The sequence below is a fragment of the Nicotiana attenuata genome, chromosome 9, assembly GCF_001879085.1.
Source record: "Nicotiana attenuata strain UT chromosome 9, NIATTr2, whole genome shotgun sequence".
Lineage (NCBI taxonomy): Eukaryota > Viridiplantae > Streptophyta > Magnoliopsida > Solanales > Solanaceae > Nicotiana > Nicotiana attenuata.
Window position 1 is genome coordinate 40,645,280 of NC_031997.1, and position 22,074 is coordinate 40,667,353.

At 39.8% G+C, this 22,074-nt stretch overlaps 1 protein-coding gene across 1 annotated transcript; it reads left to right on the forward strand.

Moving 5' to 3' along the window:
* LOC109232674 lies at positions 894-1,769 on the forward strand. The gene has a single exon (XM_019398428.1). It carries the CDS (start codon positions 894-896, stop codon positions 1,767-1,769), a length of 876 nt encoding a protein of 291 aa, XP_019253973.1.

Here is a 22,074-nt window from a genome sequence, read left to right on the forward strand (position 1 = left end):
TCACTTGCACATGTGGCGTAGTTTCATTGGCATTTTAATGTGATTTAGCATACCTTGTCTTTTTGACACGTGGCATGATCCTATTGGCCTTTTTCCGTTTGACTTGCTGTGCCACATCATTTGACATGTGGCACCAAACAGGGCCTCTAGAAAGATGATATCTTGGGCCTAATGAGGTGGGCTCATCATTTGTGGCCCAATTAAATGGGCTAGCCCAATAATATTGGACTTATACAATTAATCCATTTATATTAGCCCAAAATATTTATTTGCACTAATATATTTAAAATATAATCCAAATTATTTATTGAATTTGAATTCAATAAAAAAATTTACATGCCTACAAAAGCCCCTACTTCAAAACTTGTTAAATATCAACTTATCAAAGACGAGGCTTGAAGTATGGTGTTTCAACGATTGAGCAACTCGCACTTTGCTTGTCAACAGATGAAAAGCTATTAATTTTCAAGCTTTCCAAATTAATCCATTTTTTTCTTTTAGTGTATAATCCATGCCAAGACCTTAATTTAAATCAACTAATTCATGTGAGCAAATAGCAAAATCAGAGATAAGCTCACATAAGACACAATAATTCATGGAAACTTTGAGTCACATGTTTCACGTAATTAAAGGTCAAGTGACCAAAGACCAAAAAGTGTATTATTTTAAAATTACACTGGTCCCTATATAGGCTTTCATTTGCAAAGAACTGAGCAACTTAATATGAATAGGATCGTGAGTAGTATATTACAGTAGATCACTACAAGGGAAGCCAAAAGAGAACAAAATGCTCTCTAACAAATTTTCAAAAATACACACTGTTTCATCATGAATCCATTTACTCTTCCTCACCACCAACACTAAACCATTCATCCACCTTCACTGATGGCACCATGAACATAGATCCCCCTGATTCCCCAACAAAACCGGCAAATTCTACCAACCAATCATACCTTTGCACACTTATATCTCATAACAATATATCTTCACATACCAATCAACCTTACTCCCTAAACCCTAGCCTCAACATCACAGATGAAACGGAGGCACCTACGGATCCTTCAATCTTTATCCCGCTCTCACTAGAAGAAAAAAACAGACTCTATACTCCATGGAAACATGCAGTTATTATCAAGGTTTTTGGTCGAAAGGTTGGACACCAACTTCTTCGCCAAAAAATTTATGCACAATGGAAACCTACTGAAAATCTTCCATTGATTGATCTAGGATCTCATTTCTTCCTCATTAAATTCCAAAAGGAGGAGAATAAGCTTCATGCTTTGCAAGATGGCCCTTGGTTTATTTCAAACCATTTTCTCTCAGTCCGTCAATGGGAACCAAAATTTATGGCTTCAGAAACGAAAATAACATACTCGGCAATATGGTTGCGTCTCCCTGAATTACCTACAGAATTTTACGACCTTCAGATCCTGAAAAAACTGGGAAATAAAATTGGAAAACTACTTACTGTTGATACATGCACCTCTACAACAACAAGAGGAAGATATGCAAGGCTCTGTATTGAGGTACCATTGGATCAACCGTTTAAAACTCACCTCTTTATCAGCAGCCACAAGCAAACTATCCTTTATGAAGGATTGAACATGCTCTACATCAATTGTGGTCGACTTGGCCATAACCAAAGGGCATGTACTTACCACCTCCAACAAAACTTTCCCCAAGAATCAAATCCATTGCACCAGTCCCAAACTACAAACCCTACTGCCATCCTTTCTTCGAAATTACCCACTCCATCTACTGAAGAATAGAAAATTGTACAATTTACAAGGAAATCCATGATGAAAAAACTGCCGCGCAACCAAAATCCCTCCAATCACTCCCAGTTTCTCCTTCTCCATCTTCTCAGTCATCAGGTAAGCACGTGACTCCAACTGATATGCCAAAAAACCCTAATAAACTGTTTTTACTAATCTGTCTATTAACAGTAGTAATCCTACCACTAAAAATGTTTTTAATAAATCCTCCACATCAGCAACTCTTACTAATAATAAATTTGCTTCCTTATCAAATAATGACAATTCCTCTGATAATAGCTTCACTAAATTAAATAAGGACAATTCTTTAACCTCTAATAACCTAAGGCCTTTAATTACTAATCAAAACCTAACCGAACAAGTTATCCCTACGGCCCAATCAAAGAACACACAATCTCCAACACCTACCCCAGCCCATGCAGAGAGACACGACACCCCTCTACACATGCAAGACCTCTCACAACACTCAACCCAATCCCACTCAGCACCCCTACAAAACCTAGTACAAAACCTACACAATCATAATACTTGTACTACCAACGACGGCTTACCCTCTCCACCAAGGCAACCTGCTACATATTCCATGCAAACAACAAATGATGATTTCTCAAACACTAACACTACATAAAATCGACACCAATCCCACCCACAGACTCTCATTCATCAAACTCAATCGTCCTCTTCCACCACTGATATATCTTCATCTTTAAAACAAGTCTCAATTCCTTCACATATCAATCAGCTTCCTTTATCAACTCCTTCAAATAAAAAAGATGTTTCCCAACACTTTCAATCACCTACACAGACAATCAAACACCAACAACAGGCAGACTATTCATCGTCTCAATCACCACCAAACTCCATACTCAATCCCTCATCCACATCTCATAATGGAACCCAACACAATAATATACACTGCTCAAACACCACATGCAACGACAGCTCCAACATCTTGGCTAGAGATAGGGCTTCAGAATCATGCTCTAACCTTCACAATGGAGGTAAACAACCAAGAAGTGACAATACTTATCAACAATTTGAGGGACCTTGCGCAAATAATCGCGGAGGGAATGAGCCTAGGGATGGAAATCTATGGCAGGTACCATTGGTCTATGATGCAAGCCCCTTATCTTGCACCATACCATCCTCAACATCTTCTAATACCAATGTGGGATCCCACTCATCTCCACCCAAATCATATTCAACTGCCTTTGTACCCACTACCAACTCCAATTCCTGCAACACCATGGATATAACCATACTCAGTTCCACAGCCACACACACCATTATTGGAACCCCTTACACCTCCACTCCCCTCACCCCCACAATCCCCACCAAACCTTCCCAATCCAGGCGCACAAAACAGTGCTTTCCAGGAAGAACTCAAAGCAGCAGTAGCCTATAACAGGGAGACACGCCCCGTTCATGCATGGCTCGATAGAATCAAGGTCTTTGTCCAGAAGGAGGAATACAAAATAAAAATATACATCCGCTGTCCCCCAAATCTAATAACAACATCACTTCGCATAAGGCCCACCACAAATCCAGAGGTGGGAAAATATGCAATGCTCCTACTACCAACACTACGTCTGCGCCCGGGGGAGAACACCAACACCCTGAGGAACACACAGAGCAGCCAACTGCTCACCCTCGATAATAATCATATGAATTTAATTATATGGAATTGTAGAGGAGCTCAGTCTGCTGGCTTTCGACATAATTTTTGCTCCCTCCTTGATTACAATCGCCCTTCTCTGGTTATGCTTCTGGAAACTCACTGTGCAGATCACCAACATTTGAAGGAGGAATTTAATTTTACTGGCATGGTTGAGGTGGCTGCTATAGGCCAATCGGGAGGTATAGTCATTTTATGGCATTGTGACATACTTACAGTAGAACCAGTGGCAACCACACAGCAGGAAATACACTGTCATATCCAGGTACATCCTTCTCCTTTTAAGTGGTTATTTACTGCAGTATATGCTAGCAATGATTTAAGTAATAAACAAATTCTTTAGAATAATCTTATGTCTTTGTACGACAATTACAAGGGTCCATGGCTTATAGGATGGGATTTTAATGAAATAACTCACGCTAATGATAAGTTTGGAGGCCAACAGATTAATAATTCACGTTCAAATAAGTTTATTGACTGTATAAATTATTGCCACCTTACTGATCTAGGTTATAAAGGTAGCCGATACACTTGGACAAATGGTCGATATAATAATCATAATATTCTAGAACGTATTGATCGATTTATAGGAAATTATGACTGGATCAGTCATTACCCTGATGCACTTGTCACACACCTCCCACGTACACATTCCGATCATTGTCCCCTTTTATTACAACTAAAACACTATCCATTACCTCGAAAAAAAAAATCGCTTTGAAACAATTTGGGCTACACACCCTACTTTCCCATCGTTAGTCCAACAAGCTTGGCATGAACATTCACAATTACTCCCAGCAATTGAAAACTTCACAGAAATTGTCCAAGAATGGAATAAATCCACCTTTGGAAATATATTTAAACGCAAGAGAAAAATCTTGGCTCGATTAGGAGGTATTCAATCTTCCGTAAACTATCCTACTAGCACTTTTTCACAAAATTTGGATCGTCAATTACAAACTGATTTCAAGCTTCTTCTTAGGCTAGAGGAGGACTTCTGGAAATTAAAATTCCGTATTAACTGGTTAAACGATGGAGATGCAAACACAAATTTTTTTTCATCTCTCCACTTTAAATCGTAGAAGACATAATCGTATAACTACATTACAAGACCTAGGGGGAAACTGGCTCACAAACCCACAAATCATTAAAATAAATATTACTAATTATTACCATACTCTATTTACAACACAAAAAACTTTTTCCACTAGACAACATTCAGTCCAACCTTCAAACGTTCTAACTCAGGCTGAACATATTTCTTTAACTCAACCACTACAAGATCATGAGATCCTCAATGCCATTCATTGTTTTAAACCGTTAAAGGCTCCGAGGCCGGATGGACTACACCCCTTCTTCTATAAAAAATATTGGGATACCATTGGCAATTCAGTGAAATACTTTTGCCACAATGTTTTTCTTGATCATAAGATACACCCTAACAACAACACTACTCTTATTTGCCTAATCCCTAAACATAAACACGCTTTATCTATTTCCCAATATCGACCCATAAGCCTATGCAATACAATTTACAAACTGATTATAAAAATCATTCTAAATAGGCTCAAACCAATTCTGGAACATATTATAGATCCAACTCAATCTAGTTTCCAGAAAAATAGAAGAGCTGCGGATAATGCTATTATTGTCCAGGAAGTAATTTCTAGATTCCAAAAAATGAAGGGCAAAAATTCTAATATGCTTCTTAAATTGGATCTTGAAAAAGCTTTTGACAAATTAGAATGGTCATTCATACATCATACTCTCGTTACCCTAAATTTTCCGCCAACTTTTATTCAACTCATTATGTCATGTATCACAACAACTTCTACATCAATTCTTATTAATGGAAATCCCACTGAATATTTCAACCCCACCAGAGGCATACGCCAGGGAGACCCACTATCGCCATATTTGTTTATCCTCTGTCTTGAAATGCTCTCGCGCACAATCAACACAGCAGTCGATAATCATGCTTGGTGACCAATCTCTCTCGCTAAAAGAGGACCTCAGCTATCTCACTTATTTTTTGCCGACGATATTATTCTAACAGCAAAATTACTCCAACTACATGCGAATCAATTGTTGATACTATTACTCACTTTACAAACCACTCGGGCCAAACTATAAACTTTCAAAAATCAAAAAATTTCTTCTCAAAAAATTGCTCAACAATTACCAGAACATCAGTACTCCAACTCTTTCAGATGAATGAAGGAAAAAATTTTGGAAGATATTTAGGGTTCCCTATCTTTACAAAGAAACCATCAAAAAGGGATTTCCAATTCTTATTAGATAATTTTAAAAATAAACTAGCTGGTTGGAAAACAAATTTTTTATCTCAGGCAGGTCGGACAACACTAATTCGTTCTACACTAAACCACCTACCAATCACCTTATGCAATATATTACACTACCTAACTATATACTTTCTCATCTTACTCGCTACCAAAGAAATTTTCTATGGGGTACAACTCCCCAAAAGAAAAAATTACATCTTATTAAATGAAATATAGTAACCCAACCATTAGATCAAGGAGGCCTGGGGATACAAAATCTTGCAACAAAAAAGTAAAGCATTACACGCAAGTCTCGCATGGCGACTTTTCCAAAATCCAAACCAACTTTGGGCACAGGTACTTCTTCACACATATATATGCCCAAAACATTTTATAAAAATAAATGCTTCATCTACTTGGCGGAATATAATTCGTGGATGGTCTGACTGTCGTTTAGGATATAAATGGAACCTAACCAATGGCCAACACGTCCAATTCTGGACTGACCCTTGGATGAAACAAAATTTACCACTTCGCACTTGTATAACTGGACCACTCCCACGTTATGCAGAGCAAAATTTAGTCTCCGATTATCACTACAGTCACGAATGGCATTTTGAAAAATTACCTTTCGAATTACCAACTCAACTAAAGAACACCATTAAGGATATATACATGCCTCTCTCTCACACAACCTACGATCAGATTTTTTGGGCTCTTACCACGAATGGTATCTTCTCTATAAAATCTAGTTACACATCACTCACCCCTATTACCATTCAACAATACTTACAAGTGGATTTGGCAACTAAACATACCACCAAAAAATATCATTCTTTCTTTGGTTACTTTCACATAACCGACTTCCTACTGCTATGTATCTCTCACGTTTAGGTATCCTACCTTCGCCTATATGTACACAGTGTCATATGGCTCCTGAAACAACAACTCATATTTTTCTTGAATGCCCAAACGCAATTCAGCTATGGGCATACCTCAAATCATCCCTTCCATCTCAGGGTCCTACTATACCTCAAACTGATAATACAAATTGGCTCTATGACATTATCCATACACCTTTATCATCCACTCCTCATAAGATTCCTTCAACCATCCTCCTACCTTTTGCACTCTGGCATCTATGGATTATAATGAATAAAAATACTTTGGACCGTAAAAAAATTTCTTTAAATATACAGTTACTAATCAATACCGCAGCTGAATACTATTTTTTAACACACAAAAATCTCAAAAAACATCACGTAACATCTCTTCACATTAAATGGCATCCTCCAGCAGTAAACCACTATAAACTAAACATAGATGGGTCTACCTCATCTACCCACCAAAAATATGGCATTGGTGGAGTCTTTCGCAACCACCAAGGAAACTGGATCATGGGTTTTGCAGGAAAATCAAACCCAGCTACAAGTGTCCAGACAAAACTCCTTGCACTACTCATGGGACTAAAAATTGTTGTGCAACAGCAACTCACACCCATCGTCATTGAGACAGATGCGCATGAAATCATAGGTATGTTCAAAACGACTACTATGCATTATACTAACATTATCAATGATTGTAGGTTGTTACTTCTACGATTGGGTAGGCCTCCTATCCAACATGTCTATAGAGAGCAAAATTGTGTTGCAGACAGTTTAGCTAAACATGGAGCCATGCATGCAGCTGATAAAAACTGCCTACTTTTTGCAAACCCACCACCTTTTGCCGAGCCATTCTACCAGGAAGATCTAGAGGAACAATGCAAAGGAGGCTCGTTAACACAACAACAGTAGTTCCCATGAGTGCTTCAACACAACCGCTCTCTGCTACATCTATTTTTTGTAATAGTAATGTTTTGCTTAATACTGACTTTCTGTCTAGTAATGATCCCTGTGCGGGGGGTACTTGTAGTAGATCCTACTATTCCTAGCTTAGCTACTCTGATGTTAATGTTTAATTTCTATAATATAAGTACTTCTTTTCGACCAAAAAAAAAGGATCGTGAGTAGTTTCCATATTAACGTTGGACGCGTCGACGGCTGCTTTTTCCTCCAGCCTTTACGTCGTTTAAACAATCAAGCAAGGAAGCTATTTGATTCCTTATTGAAGTCAGCCACTCACGCCTAATCCATGCTGGAGACAAACTGTATTTGCCGCCTTAGCACTGATCCCATATCGACAAAAGGTTCTTTAACATCACCGTTCAACACCTATATAAAGTCGTCTGCTCATGTTTATTGAGCATAAACCCGTGACATTCTCAAAGTCGATCTTACTTCGACCTCAAACGTTTAGGAAGCCTACGCAAAGGTAATTTTCCCTCTTTAATTCTTTTGCGTTCTGTCTTTTTCTTTTGTAGGCCAAAAAGAGAAAGTTCGTCGAGTTCCAAGTTGACAGGCAACTCCATGACCTTCCATAGAAGGATAAATTCATCACGGCATATAGATGATCAAATATACAACTACATCTAGGAGGATACCCCGCGCAACATATAGACGGACAAATCCATATTTCCATATAGATGGATAAATCTTTATCAACATATAGATGGATAGATCTATATCAACATATAGACGCACAAATCTCCATCACCATATAGATGGATAGATCCATATCAACATATAGACGGACAAATCCCCATCACCATATAGACGGACAAATCCATATCAACATATAGACGGATAAATCCATATCAGTATGTGGACAGACAAATCCATATCAACATATAGACGGACAAATCCATATCTCCATATAGATGGATAAATCTGTATCAACATATAGACGGATAGATCCATATCAACATATAGACGGGCAAATCCACATCACCATATAGACGGACAAATCCATATCAACATATAGATGGATAAATCCATATCAATATATAGATGGACAAATCCACCTCAACATATAGACGGACAAATTCACATCACCATATAGACGGACAGATCCACAAAGAGGCCAACTTAAGGTGCAAAGGGACTTAAATGTCCACCTTAATATCGAAAAATTATAGTTCCTTTTAAGGACAAACCCGCGAAGAGGCCAACCTAAGGTGCAAAGGGACTAACATGTGCACCTTAAGATTAGAAAATTATATAGCCTCATCTTAAAGGCTTGGTGGATTTGTAGACTTCAACTTGAGGACTGACAAACTTAATGACTTGACGGATTTGAAGATTTGGTAGACTTTGATGCGTCAACTTGGAGAGCGGTGTACTTTAAACTTCAACTTGAAGACCTCAACTTAAAGAATTGGAGGGCTTAAACAACTCAACTTGAATTCTGGTAACTTAAGGACTTCAACTTGAAGACCGATGGACTTGGAGGGCTTGAATACTTCAACTTAAAGACTGGCGGACTTGTAGACTTCAACTTGAAGACCAAAAACTTGAAGGTTTGGCGAACTCGAAGGCATAACGAATCTCCAGGCTTCATTGCAAATACTTGGTAGCCTCCTAAAAGACTATAATCATTCCATTGAAGACACCAATTTACCATGGAAGCTTGTCCCCTTTAAATAAAATGAGATCAAAGTTCAACAGGAGGATAGAGTTTCAGCTTGATTTTCATTCCTTCATACTTCGTTCGGACAACAATTGGGGCAATATGTATCTTTTGAACTTATGCGACTGAACTTAGAATGAAACTCTAAGCTGCCTACCCACCTCGGTGAAGAGGATCAAGTCATACCGTAGTTTAGATTGGGTGATTTTTTTTTAATTTTTTTTATGTCCTAACTTTTGCCTAGGCCGCCTCTTTCGAGGTTTTCAACCTAGCGGACTCTCTTTTTTTTTGTGGGGGCCGTATACAGTTTAGACTCATGCGGGCCGGGAGTGTAGGAATATGCAGTTTAGGCTCATGCGTTAAGGAGCATTGCAACTTCAAGGATAATACTACTTTAAAAACTTTCCATTTATAGGGCCGATTCTCATGCCATCTGCATCAACCAACTTGTAAGCCCCACTTGAGTAAGCTTCTTGTACGACATATGGCCCATCCCATTTTGAAGTGAACTTCCCTACAGGTTTATGGGAAGTAATTATGGGTCTTCGTACAGAAAGGACTTGATCTCCTACTTGAAAGGATCTCGGGCGAAATCTTTTATTGAAGGCGCGAGGCAATCGAGTTTGATAATATTCAAGACTCTGTTGAGCTTCCAACCTCTTATCATCAAGAGCCTCCAACTCTGATAATCAAAGTCGAGCATTTTCTTCATCAGTGATCCCTTCTTGAATAGTCAGTCGTAATGAAGGTATTTGACGCTCAAGTGGCAAGACGGCTTCGACTCCATAAACGAGTGAATAAGGAGTCGCTTATGTTGGCGTGCGGTGAGTCGTCCTATATGCCCATAGAGCTTCTTCCATACGGTCATTCCAATCTCGTTTAGATTTGGAGACGACTTTCTTTAACAAGTTGCATAGAGTTTTGTTGAATGACTCAGCTAGACCATTGGCGGAAGCATTGTACATCGAAGAGTTACGTTGCTTGAAGCCAAAGAGATCACAAATCTTGTTCATCAACCTATTATCGAATGGCTTTCCATTATCCGTTATTATGTAACAAGGAATGCCAAAGCAATAAATAATGTTTACTCGGATGAAACTTGCAACATCTCCTTCATTACTTCCTTAAGAGCAACAGCGTCAGCCCATTTTGAGAAGTAGTCAATTGCAGGCAAGATGTATAGGTGCCCACCAGAGGACTTTGGCAGTGGTCCAACAACATATAATCCCCAAGCGTCAAATGGCCAGGATGCAACAGTTGGGTGCAACACTTCAGGAGGTTGATGAATAAAATTCGCATGGAATTGACAAGTCTTGCATGTTCGAGCGTAGTCCAAGCAATCTTTTACCATCGTTGGCCAATAATATCCCATCCTTTTTATATGGAAGTGGAGCTTTGGTCCAGACTGGTGTGACCCACATACCCCAGAATGCGCTTCTTGCAAAGCTTGGAGTGCTTCATCTTCCCCTATGCATCGCAAGAGTACTCCCTCGAATGATCTTCTGTATAGGGTATCTTTGTAGTAAAAAAATGAGGTCCACGACGACGGATTTCAGTTCTTCTCTGTGGATTTTCTGGAAGTATCCCATAGCATAAGTAGTCGATAATGGGTTGTCGCCATTCTTCTTTCTCGACTTCAGAAACAGCGACAAGATGCTTGAGTTCATTTTCTTCACCTTCAGCCTCATTTGGAGGCAGTAGTACCCATGTTTGGTAGACAGTAACTTGCGCTTGATCAGGCAGGATTAACGATGAAGCTAGGGCAGCTAAAGCATCAGCCTTCTTATTTTCTTTCATTGGCACATGCTGAATAGTTATATCATCGAGCCACCCCACTAATTTTTTGGTGTAATCATGATATGGGCGTAATTCAGGCTTCTTGACCTCTTAACTACCTAAAAGCTGATTGACCACTACCTGAGAGTCACCAAAGACTTGCAATTGCAACCGCTTCATTTTGACAGCCATTTCAAGCCCAAGTATTAGTTCTTGATACTCAGCAACGTTGTTAGAGCAAAGTTGCATCAACGTAAAATAGTAAGGCAGAACTTCACCTTGAGAAGTGACAAATACTATACCAGCACCAGCTCCTCCGTGATGTGCAGCACCATCAAAGTACATCTTCCATGGAGGCTGAACTTCAATGACCATGGTGTCCTCATCAGGTAGTTCGTCAGTTAGCTCCCAATTATCAGGTATAGGGTGATCTGCCAAGAAGTCCGCTAATGCTTGTCCTTTTATAGCCTTTTGTGGGATGTACACAATTTCAAATTGTTGAAACTGGAGGTACCACCTTGCTAGTCGATCACTAAGGATAGGTTTGGACATCACGAACTTGATGGGATTTGCTCTAGAAACCAAACGAACGACATGAGCTTGAAAGTAGTGCTTCAACTTTTGGATTGAGAAGACACCGCCAAACATAACTTTTGATTTGGCAAATAATTCAGCTCATTTGGTGTCATCATCCTGCTCAAGCGCTCTAACAGACCTTTCTTGTGCTGAAATGTATAGTATCAGCGGCTTTCCAAGTATAGGGGCTGCCAAAACCGAAGGTTTCATCAAGTAGGATTTAATGCTCTCAAAGGCATTGCTACACGCTTGGTCCCATTTGGAAGGGATACCTTTCTTCATAAGGCGACTGAATGTTTAGCACCTCCCAGCTAGGTTTGAGATGAATCTCCTAAGGTATGCTAGCTTTCCTTGCAGACTTTTCAATTCATGAATATTGCGGGGCTCAAGCATTTTCAAGGCTGCATCTACTTTAGCTTGATCTATTTTAATCCCTCGATGTCGGACAATGAAACCCAGGAACTTTCCAAAGGTAACTCCAAAGGCGCATTTTAATGGATTCATCCTAAGTTGGTATCTCCGGAGCAACTCAAACACCATTCTCAAGTCTTTCAAGTGGTCACTTTTCTTTCTTGATATTACCACCAAGTCATCAACATAGCATTTGAAATTCTTGTGGAGAAGGTCATCAAAGATATTCTTCATAGCTCTTTGGTAAGTAGCACCAGTGTTCTTCAAGCCAAAAGGCATTACTTTGTAGCAATAAATACCCTTAGGGGTACGGAATACAGTAAGCTCTTCATCTTTTGGCGCCATGCAAATTTGGTTATAGCCTGATGAACTGTCAATAAATGACATTGCCTCGTACCTAATAGTAGGATCGGTCATCAGTTCTGGGATGGGAAGCGGGAATTCATCTTTCGGACACGCATTGTTAAGATCCCTAAAGTCAACGAACACTTGAATCTGGCCATTTTTCTTCCTTACAGGGACAATACTTGAAACCCATGTTGGGTATTTAACTTTACAAATAAAGCCAGCTTCGACGAGTTTGTTAACTTCGGTTTCAATCTAGGGAACCAAGTCCGGCCTAAAGCTCCTTTGAGCTTGTTTAACAGGGCGAGCGCCATTTTTGACTGCAAGGTGATGGACTGCTACTTTCGGGTCTAAGCCAGGCATCTCTTTGTAACTCCAAGCAAATACATCCCTGAACTCCTTGAGTAACTCAATATAAGTGCTCTCTTCATCAACATCTAGTAAAGCACTTAGGTAGGTGGGTCTTGGTTCTTCATCGGTGCAAGGTTAACTTCTTTTAAGGCATCAACTGTCGTCTTCACTCCTTCTTCAAGTTCAGGTGGAGCATCTTTTACGTCTTCATCTTCTTGAGGGTCCCCATCGTTGAAGGATATGTGATAACACGGTGAAACATCCACCAATTCTGCATTATCCTCCATTGAAGATGGAACACCATTCTCGCCTTGTACGGTAACATGATATGAAGAACCCACACTTTCTTTATCTTTGTCATGTTCCTTAGTGTAGACCACAGTATATGGCTTTACCTTCAGTACTTCTTTACATGAAACCACAAGTTTTGTATGTTGCCTCATTCTAGAAGGAACCAAACTTTGGAAATCCTTAGATATCTTCTGGATTTTGGGCGAATCGAGTGTTCTTATTCTTTGAAAATTTCTCTGGAACTTGTTCCCCTTCTTTAATGGACCCAATCTTTCAAACACAGAGGTCCTCACAGGTGATTTTCCAAGTCGATCAAAGACAGAAGGCTTGTTAGAAGCGGCTGATTCATCTTCTACAGTGATATAATTGCTGCTCGCCCTTCTTGTGGAGATGCGCACTGGTGACGGTTGCTTGTATCCCAAACCTTTACGTGGTTGTCTCGTTGCAGCTTCTGATGGTAGCTTCCCTAATTTTGACGGCTCATTAGGATTGTATCCAGCTTTTGCAAATAGCCTGTAAGCGTTAGGATCAAAACCTTCATCTGTTCGCTTTGTAGGGAGTGCCACATTATGGAAACGATTTTGGGCCACAAAACCTGCAAGTGGCTTTGAGGACAACTTTACAGCCTCAATTCGTTTTATCGGAAGAGTTAAATCCTTTAGTATGTTAGTTTGGAGATTAGATGATTCACCTTCATCTTTCTTCATTTTAGGGACATATTGGAGCGCGTGACTTACTTTCTTGCCATAAGACGCAATATTCCTCTATAAGATTTATTTGTGTTGGGTTGTACCTCCTCAGTAATAGCTTTGGCTTCACCAGTAATCACCTCTGCTCTTTTAGTTGTGGGCTCGTCATTCTTGTTTTTCATGCCATCATCAGCTTTTAGCTCCTGCACAATGCGGTTCTTCCAGTAGAACTTTGCATCGGCGAAGTGTGACTCAGCCTTGGTGAATGGCTCATCATCAGCAACTATATTCTTCTCGACCTCACCCTTGTAGTATTTTAAACATTGATGGTAGGTAGATGGAACTACTTTATTTCATGTATCCAAGGTCTTCCAAGCAAGACGTTGTATGAAGTCTTTGCATCGATCACATGTAGCCATGCACTTGATTGCATATCTTCAATGGTGATTCCCAACCTGATCGCGCCTATGGCTCTTTGCCCCCCTTGGTTGAATCCTCGGATCATCACACGACTTTCAGAGAGTTTGTTCATGGGAATACCAAGTTCTTTCACAGTGCGAATTGGCAAAATGTTCACTGAGGATCCTCCATCAACCAAAATTCAATTTACCCTTTCATCACACATATAGCCAACCAGGTACAATGGGCGGTTATGAAGAGTGTCACCTAGCAGAAGATCGCCATTTGTGAATGTGACATTTTCCTCACAAACATTAACTTCTTGAGGAGTGGACTCAATGAGCTTTTCCGAAGATGGTGCCAATGGTAGGTCATCACACTTTTCTTCCCCTTTGTCCTCATGGCTTCCGCGCCCCCTTTTTCTCGCGAAATCGGGTTTATGACATTTTGGTTGAGACAACTGGTTCCTTTTGGGAAAGGGGTTTTGCATTTTTGAAGAGTTGCCACCTAACGATTTAAGGTGCGTTAGGGAACCTATAGGGTTCATTTATAACTACTTTTGGTAACCATAGACAGGGTAAGGGCTTGAAATTATCCTAAGGGGAAGGTGTTAGGCACCCCTCAAGATCCACCAGTGTGGTTCCCGGCCAAACAACTTTTGTGGATTTGTAAAATTTAGCAAATAAACAAGTATGGCTCAAATAATAGGGGATTTAAATTTAAGTGCACGGATATTTGAAAAAACAGTTAATGAAAAGCTAGATTTTGAAAAGAATTACGATCTAAGCATATTTATGAATGTAAAGGGGTATCCTAGGTTTGTTTATAATATGGATCACATCAATGCAATATCCGATATGACACTCCTCAAAGAGGGGCTACACGTGGTATTAACGCACCGGTCATCATATCCATATCTACCCTTTCCCGCCACGTGAAGGTAATTAAAGCGAGGGTTGGTCTCGACCCCTATTGCATGTTGTTACCCGTCCATTCCTATCAGTCCCGGAGGAATTTAGGACTCCTATCCAATAAAAGGGGGTCCTAGGCAGACCCTCAAGTTTAAAGGTAAAATACTAAANTCTATGGGGTTTTAGACTGGTACCGTTGAGCGGACAACTCAAAGGGGAAGGCACGGAACCGTCGACTGCACCGTTGATCGACTAGTTTTACCACAAATAAGCCTTTCCGAATTTAGGGGGTAATGCTATAGGAAGGGCGCAACCACTCATCAAGCGTTGCTATAGTATTTTGTTTGGCACGAGTGGAGTATGATGTTGAGCATGTTTTTGCAATAATTAAAAGCATGTTGTCATGTATTTGCACGTTAAGAAAGCGATAAATACAGCAGTTTCATAATTTAATACGGTTATAAAGGGAGGAAACAAGAAAGATACGTCAGTTTGCTTTTGAAGAAGAAATTAAACGCTTAAAGGAATCAAACAAATAATTTGCACATAGGGGGGGTACAAATTCACAAAAACGGTCTGAAATGGTAAAGGCCTAAAGTCCCCAGCAGAGTCGCCATACTGTTGCGCCCCCTTTTTCTTGCGAAATCGGGATTATGACATTTTGGTTGAGACAACTCGTTCCTTTGGGGAAAGGGGTTTTGCATTTTTGAAGAGTCGCCACCTAAAGATTTAAGGTGCGTTAAGGCACCTATAGGGTTCACTTATAACTACGTTTGGTAACCAGAGACAGGGTAAGGGCTTCAAATTATCCTAAGGGGAAGGTGTTAGGCACCCTTCAGGATCCACCAGTGTGGTTCCCGGCCAAACAACTTTTGTGGATTTGTACAATTTAGCAAATAAACAAGTATGGCTCAAATAATAGGGGATTTAAATTTAAGTACACGGATATTTGAAAAACAGTTAATGAAAAGCTAGATTTTGAAAAGAATTACAATCTAAGCATATTTATGAAGGTAAAGGGGTATCCTAGGTTTGTTTATAATATGGATCACATCAATGGAATACCCGGTATGACACTCCTCAAAGAGGGGCTACACGTGGTATTAACGCACCGGTCATCATATCCATATCTACCCTTTCTCGCCCCGTGAAGGTAATTAAAGCGAGGGTTGGTCTCGACCCCTATTGCATGTTGTTACCTGTCCCTTCCTATCAGTCCCGGAGGAATTTAGGACTCCTATCCAATAAAAGGGGGTCCTAGGCAGACCCTCAAGTTTAAAGGTAAAATACTAAAGCGACACATAATAAACAGATAGGACTTCAATTAAAGGGGAGCATGGAAGACAAATAAAAGGCTCAGATATACCTCCACACATAGTACACACAAACAGCATGACTCATACACAATTAAGGTCTAAATTCAGATCTTAAGCATGGTAGCAGAGTCAGATTTATTACATAATTCAGAGAGGAAGTCCTAATCAGGCTTGCCTACTGATTTTAAGCTTGTTAACCATTAAGCAGTAAACACAAAGAACAGTTTCTAGTTTCATAGAAGTTGATTACCTAAGGCTTGCCTAGGCGTAGGATAATGCACAACAATTACCAGAATTATTAAAACAACTTAGAAGTTATTTTACCTAAAGCATGTTGTTCTAAATGTTGCAAAGATGTACAGGGATTATGACCAGTTTCACTTAAATAGGATAATCGAACGTGAGATTGTTTTGAGTCCTTTTCATGCATCAGTAGTTTAACTGGGTGTGACTGAGCGAGTGTGAACGAGATCCTAAATCAGGGTACTTAACATGCACATACAAAAATGCAGAATGATTTCAGGATATTGCGGAATTCCTAAAGCATGATTTCTAAATGCCCAGAAAGTTACAGCATGATTTCAAGATGTGCAGGAGCAACAATTTTATGTTAATGCTATTATTTAGCCTAAAGCAGGATTTCTAAGTGATAAAATAATGTCAAATGAGATGCTGAAACAGTAAACCTAAGAACATGGTATCTAATGCATGACATGCTTTGAATGTGTTGGTCTTAGACATGGATTCTGATGCGCATATAGGAAATGTAAACCTAAGGCATGGTTTCTACCCATTGATGTTGATAACATATATAACTACCCTCCCCTTTTCACTAGCCAATCCCAATATTCGTTTACAACAAATTATTACTGACCAATATTGAAATGAATTACATAAGTAGAAAAAGAAAATAAGAAGTTACACTATAGAGAGCCTGAAAATGGGCCCAGATTTCCAGAACCTCAAATGCCAAGACTGTTTCATAGTCTTTCTCATATCCGGGTGTGTCAGAGTTCCCTAAGGACCTCAAGGGATCCCGGGCAGTGCTCACACGCAGATTTCATAGCCAAGATAGAGTAAGTGCAGTGTGGAAAGACCAGCTTTTGTGTGTCCAAGTTCAGAGGGAGCTCAAGGGTCCCAAGGAAAGGCTCACACAAAAGGGGCAGAACTTAGTGGTCTAAGAGTAGAGTGAGAGTGCTTGACATAGTTTTGAAAAGATTTAAGCAGGAAAACAGTTTGAAAAGAGACTTGTTTGAAATAGTTTTGTAAAACAACAGGGGAAGTTATTCAATAGAACAATTTTGAAAAGAGAGTAGAGTAACAAGCAACAGTCCAAACACAGCAACCAAAGCAGGTTCATACATAACCAAGAGACATAGGACCAAGGCAGATTCAGCAACCACAAACAGGGGTAGTGGGATTTGGGGACACATAGGTCACATAGATAAGCACATAGTTGTAGGAGCACTTAAGCATAGAATCAGCAACATGCTAAGGGGTTAGGGAACTTCATAATTAACACAGAATGATATAACTTAAGGATAGCCAACTACTTTGCATAGAGAGGTTCATGCCAGAAATCAGAGAAACATAAGTAAGGAAAAGCCACATTAGGGTATACTAGGAGGGGGATAAAATTTCATAAACATGATGAGTCTAAGGGAGGGGACACATTCAAAAGCATTCAGTAAAGTAATGAAGTAAACACATTAGTTGCAAGTTGAACAACAAAACCATAAGTGAAAACATACTAGAAACAGGATGAACTGAAGCAGTAAAAGAAGCATATTGTTTTTGAAACCTGAATTGAAATCAGAACATACCAGTAAAGAGGATAGTAACACAAAGTGAGGAACAAGAGAGTAGAGTAATCAGCCTTGGCTTGCAGCCGGCTGACTTAGAACAACAGCAAGTAACCGGACGAAAAGAGAGCAGAACAATGTTTTTTTTTGTGAGAGAGAGTTTTGAACCAATGTGTTCGTGTGTTGTGTTAATGAAAAGCAGGGTATTTATAGTTTAAAGAACAGGCAGCAAATAAGGCAAGAAACATAGTTCAGCAGTAATTAAAGCAATATGTATCAATTAGAACCAAATCAGCATAGGTACTTCCCTTAATTAAGGAATTAAAAAGAATCAAACGGTAATAAGCAGTGACAAATAAGGAATGAAATCATGTAAGACTGAACATGACATATAAGGAAATAAGCATAGTACAGAGCATGTAATAGAGGCTAGGTTCGACAAATTCTAATTAAGGAAAATGTCTAAGAATCAATTTGATAGCATAGTCAACCACAAAATAAGGCAAGAAAATATTTAGAGGTTGAAATCAGTAGAGAATATCACAGAAAATCAGTGAAGGATCAGTCATAGAGGTTCAAAGATTCGAAAATAGCAAATAGCACTGATTTAGCACAACTTTACGAGAACAAGCACATAGTAAGCAAAATCAGAACTCTAAGAAGCTGAGTAGGCCAAAAATCATATAAAAAATTAGGGATTCATATAGAGCATAGCATGAGTTAATAGAATAAACATGACATAGGCGGAAGAAATAAAAGTCAGAGGCACTGATGAACAAGATGGGGTAAAACCACAGAGAATCATAAGGCTCGTGAGAAACAAACACATATACAGATTAAGCGAACATGCTATCACAAAACAGAATCGGAATCCAGGATTAAAACCAATAAACTTAGGGTTTTCAACACAATAACTCAGATAAAAAGAGAAAAATTAACATAGTGAAAATCATAGATTAATACTAAAATCAGAAGGAAAAGCCATTTTGAAAAGGGGTTAAGAAACCCTAGTTTGAAGACGAAGAGTCGTTTTGAAAAATCGGAGAGGTTATCATGGAAAACGGCAAATATAACTCAAAATACACTCAAATCTATGGTTGATCTGAAGAGTCAAGAGATGAGTTAGGGTTTCAGAGGGAGATAACCCAGAGGTAAAAGAGATTCTGACCTAGAAACCATGGGTCTAGCCGGAAAATATGAAGATCTTACTCGGACAGGACAAGATTGGCCTGAGAATGACATGAAAAACCATGGGGTGAGTTGAACCGCCTCTAGTTCCTTGAGGACCTTAGGGTAGAAATAATCCGGCATGGGGGGAGCCATGGAGGCTAGGGGTCTGGTGGAACCCCATTGTTACCGGCGAGCCAACGGCCGGTGAGAGGAACCATGGTTTAGCAGAGGGAGCTTTGAGAGAATTTGAGAGAGAATGGGAGGGTGTAACGGCGGAGTGAAAGAGAGGAAATGAGGGTTTGGGGGGTGGTCTATTAGGTTAATTAAGGAAGGAATTAACCTGGACCGTTGATCCAAAGTGATCAACGGCCAGGATTTGGGCGGAATTGGGTCGGGTAGGATTTAGGTTTGGGCATGGGTCTTTGGGCTAGTGTAATTAGGTTTGGGGCTGGTTTAATTTAGGCTAGAATTGAAATGGGAATTGAATATTTGTTAAATACCCAATTTGAATTAAATAAAAATTATTTATAAAAATAGCTGATAATTGTAAAAAATGAATTTTGTGCATGGAAATAGTTAAAAATGATTACTTAGTATTTTAAAAATACAAATGATTAATTTCCGGTCAAAAATAGTGTAAAATCATATGATTGGACTATAATTGCAAAGTTGTTGCAATTGTAGCCAAACGATGCCAATTTGGCTAATTATGAAATAATTTGGTTTAAATAGGACCATAAATAGTAAACTAAATCAAGAAATTCCTTTGAAGTCGCTTGTGATGCAATTCTGTAATTATTTATTGGAAATAAAATGTTGGGTAAATTAATAAAATATAGGAAAATTATGGAAAAATACCAATTTCTATTGATGCATGATTTTGAAGGTATATATGCAATTTTAAGAAATATTTTGGGGAAAAATTGGGTATCAACAGCTGCCCCTCTTTACCCGGGAAGGATGAAAGAGTTTTCGGGTAAAGAAATGATGGACAAGTTTGACCGAGCGAAACGGTTTGAGAGATTAGGACGCACCCTGGCTTCTGAGCTGCCTACATATCCCTGGTTTTACAGGAATCAGGACGTATGTAGTTCAGGAGTCATCGGCGAAGTATATCGATGAAGTTTTACAAGAACGGACGCAACGTATAGGGTTGGACGAATAAGCGACTTACGGGAATGGTGAGGTTTTATATGGCTGGGAAAAGTAGAGCGGGATCGCTCCTGCTGGGATAGCCGTTGCTCGCCGGGTTACCTGCAAATAAATGATACAAGCATATATTGCGTAATTTAAACATGATGCAAATTCCCGTTGGACCATGAATGTTGTCTTTGGACAGTTAGGAACGGCGTCCTCAGACCATGATGTCCTGGGCCATGGATTGTTTGATGCAGGACTCGCAGGCCATGAAATGATGTTCTCGGGCTATGAGGATGGTGCTTCCGAACCATGACGCCTTTGAATAATGATATGCAAAAGATTGAAAGAGATCCTCAGGCCATGACATGGTGTTCTCGCACAATGAAGATGGTGCCTCCGAACGATGACGCCTTTGGACGAGTTGGCGGTATTTCAACCCATGAAGGATGCAATAGTATGATGCGGACAAGACAGATCTTAGTCTTGCAAATTGAATGGCAGAGCTTGGCCCGTAAGAAAAGCAAGATAAATAGTGCTTGAGATAGCGCTTAGTTTCGAAGAAAATTGGAGGCAAAGCTTAGCCTCGAAAGGCAGGAAAGTAGCCTTATGCAAAGATGCGAATGCAGATGGAGGTAGAGCTTAACCTCGGAAGGCAGAATGGTAGCCTTATGCAAGAATGTAGATGGAGACAGTGCTTAGTCTCGGAAGGCAGAATGGTAGCCTTATGCAAGTTGGAAGGCAGAATGGTAGCCTTATGCAATGCAGATGCAGATGGAGACAGCGCTTAGTCTCGGAAGGTAGAATGGTAGCCTTATGCAAGAAATAAAATAACAAATGACAGTAGAGTTTTCTTAGCTGATAGCAGATTGCGGCATTGTAATTACTTGGAGCATTATGACTACGGAGCATTGCTGGTGTGTGCTGATAGCAAATGTTGGCAAGTACAACGGTTCTGAGAACAATGTTTGTCCCCTGGACGTACAGTATGCTTAAGGATTTTGCAATCCTAGTGCCTGCATCCAAAGAAAAATCGTGAGTTTTGTAAGGGGGAGGTTAGTTCGTATCCCCGCTGGCTTTGCTTGACTCGTTCGGCTTTGATCTGGTGATACCGTCTGTATCATTGGGGTAGCGTTGCTAAACAAAGCAGTTCCAATAAACATGCATGATTTTGTAAAAGTATGGTATGAATGTATAATTAGAAATAGCTTTTAGATGAACCGACGATTGTGACGTAGTACAGGACATTGCAACCTCTCCTGCTACGGAATTTTGAGGGACCTCCTCAAAATTCTGCCCCAGTTCGATGGGTTGACGTTTCTGACTGTTGCTCGTGCGGCGATCGGCTGAAATTACTTCGGAATTTTGAGGGTCCTCCTCAAAATTCTGCCCCAGTTTCCAATTGCGGGGGGAAATGAAATTTGTATTGAATTGTGACCGAACCCATAGGGCTGCCTACGTATCCCCTCTTAAATGGGAACCAGGTCAAGTGTAGTTCTATTTACATCATATAAGGAAAGCCTAAAGATTACACATATTAACGCTTGACTGCATCTGAATTTATCGGCTTTGGCCAGACTTCTCCGTCCATTTCTGCAAGTATGAGGGCTCCTCCTGTCAAAACCCGGTGGACCATTGGATTGGTTGGCAGCTTGTGAGCC

What these genes read in the sequence shown, in the direction of transcription:
- LOC109232674 (XM_019398428.1), top strand. Translation starts at nt 894, where the DNA reads ATGAACATAGATCCCCCTGATTCCCCAACAAAACCGGCAAATTCTACC.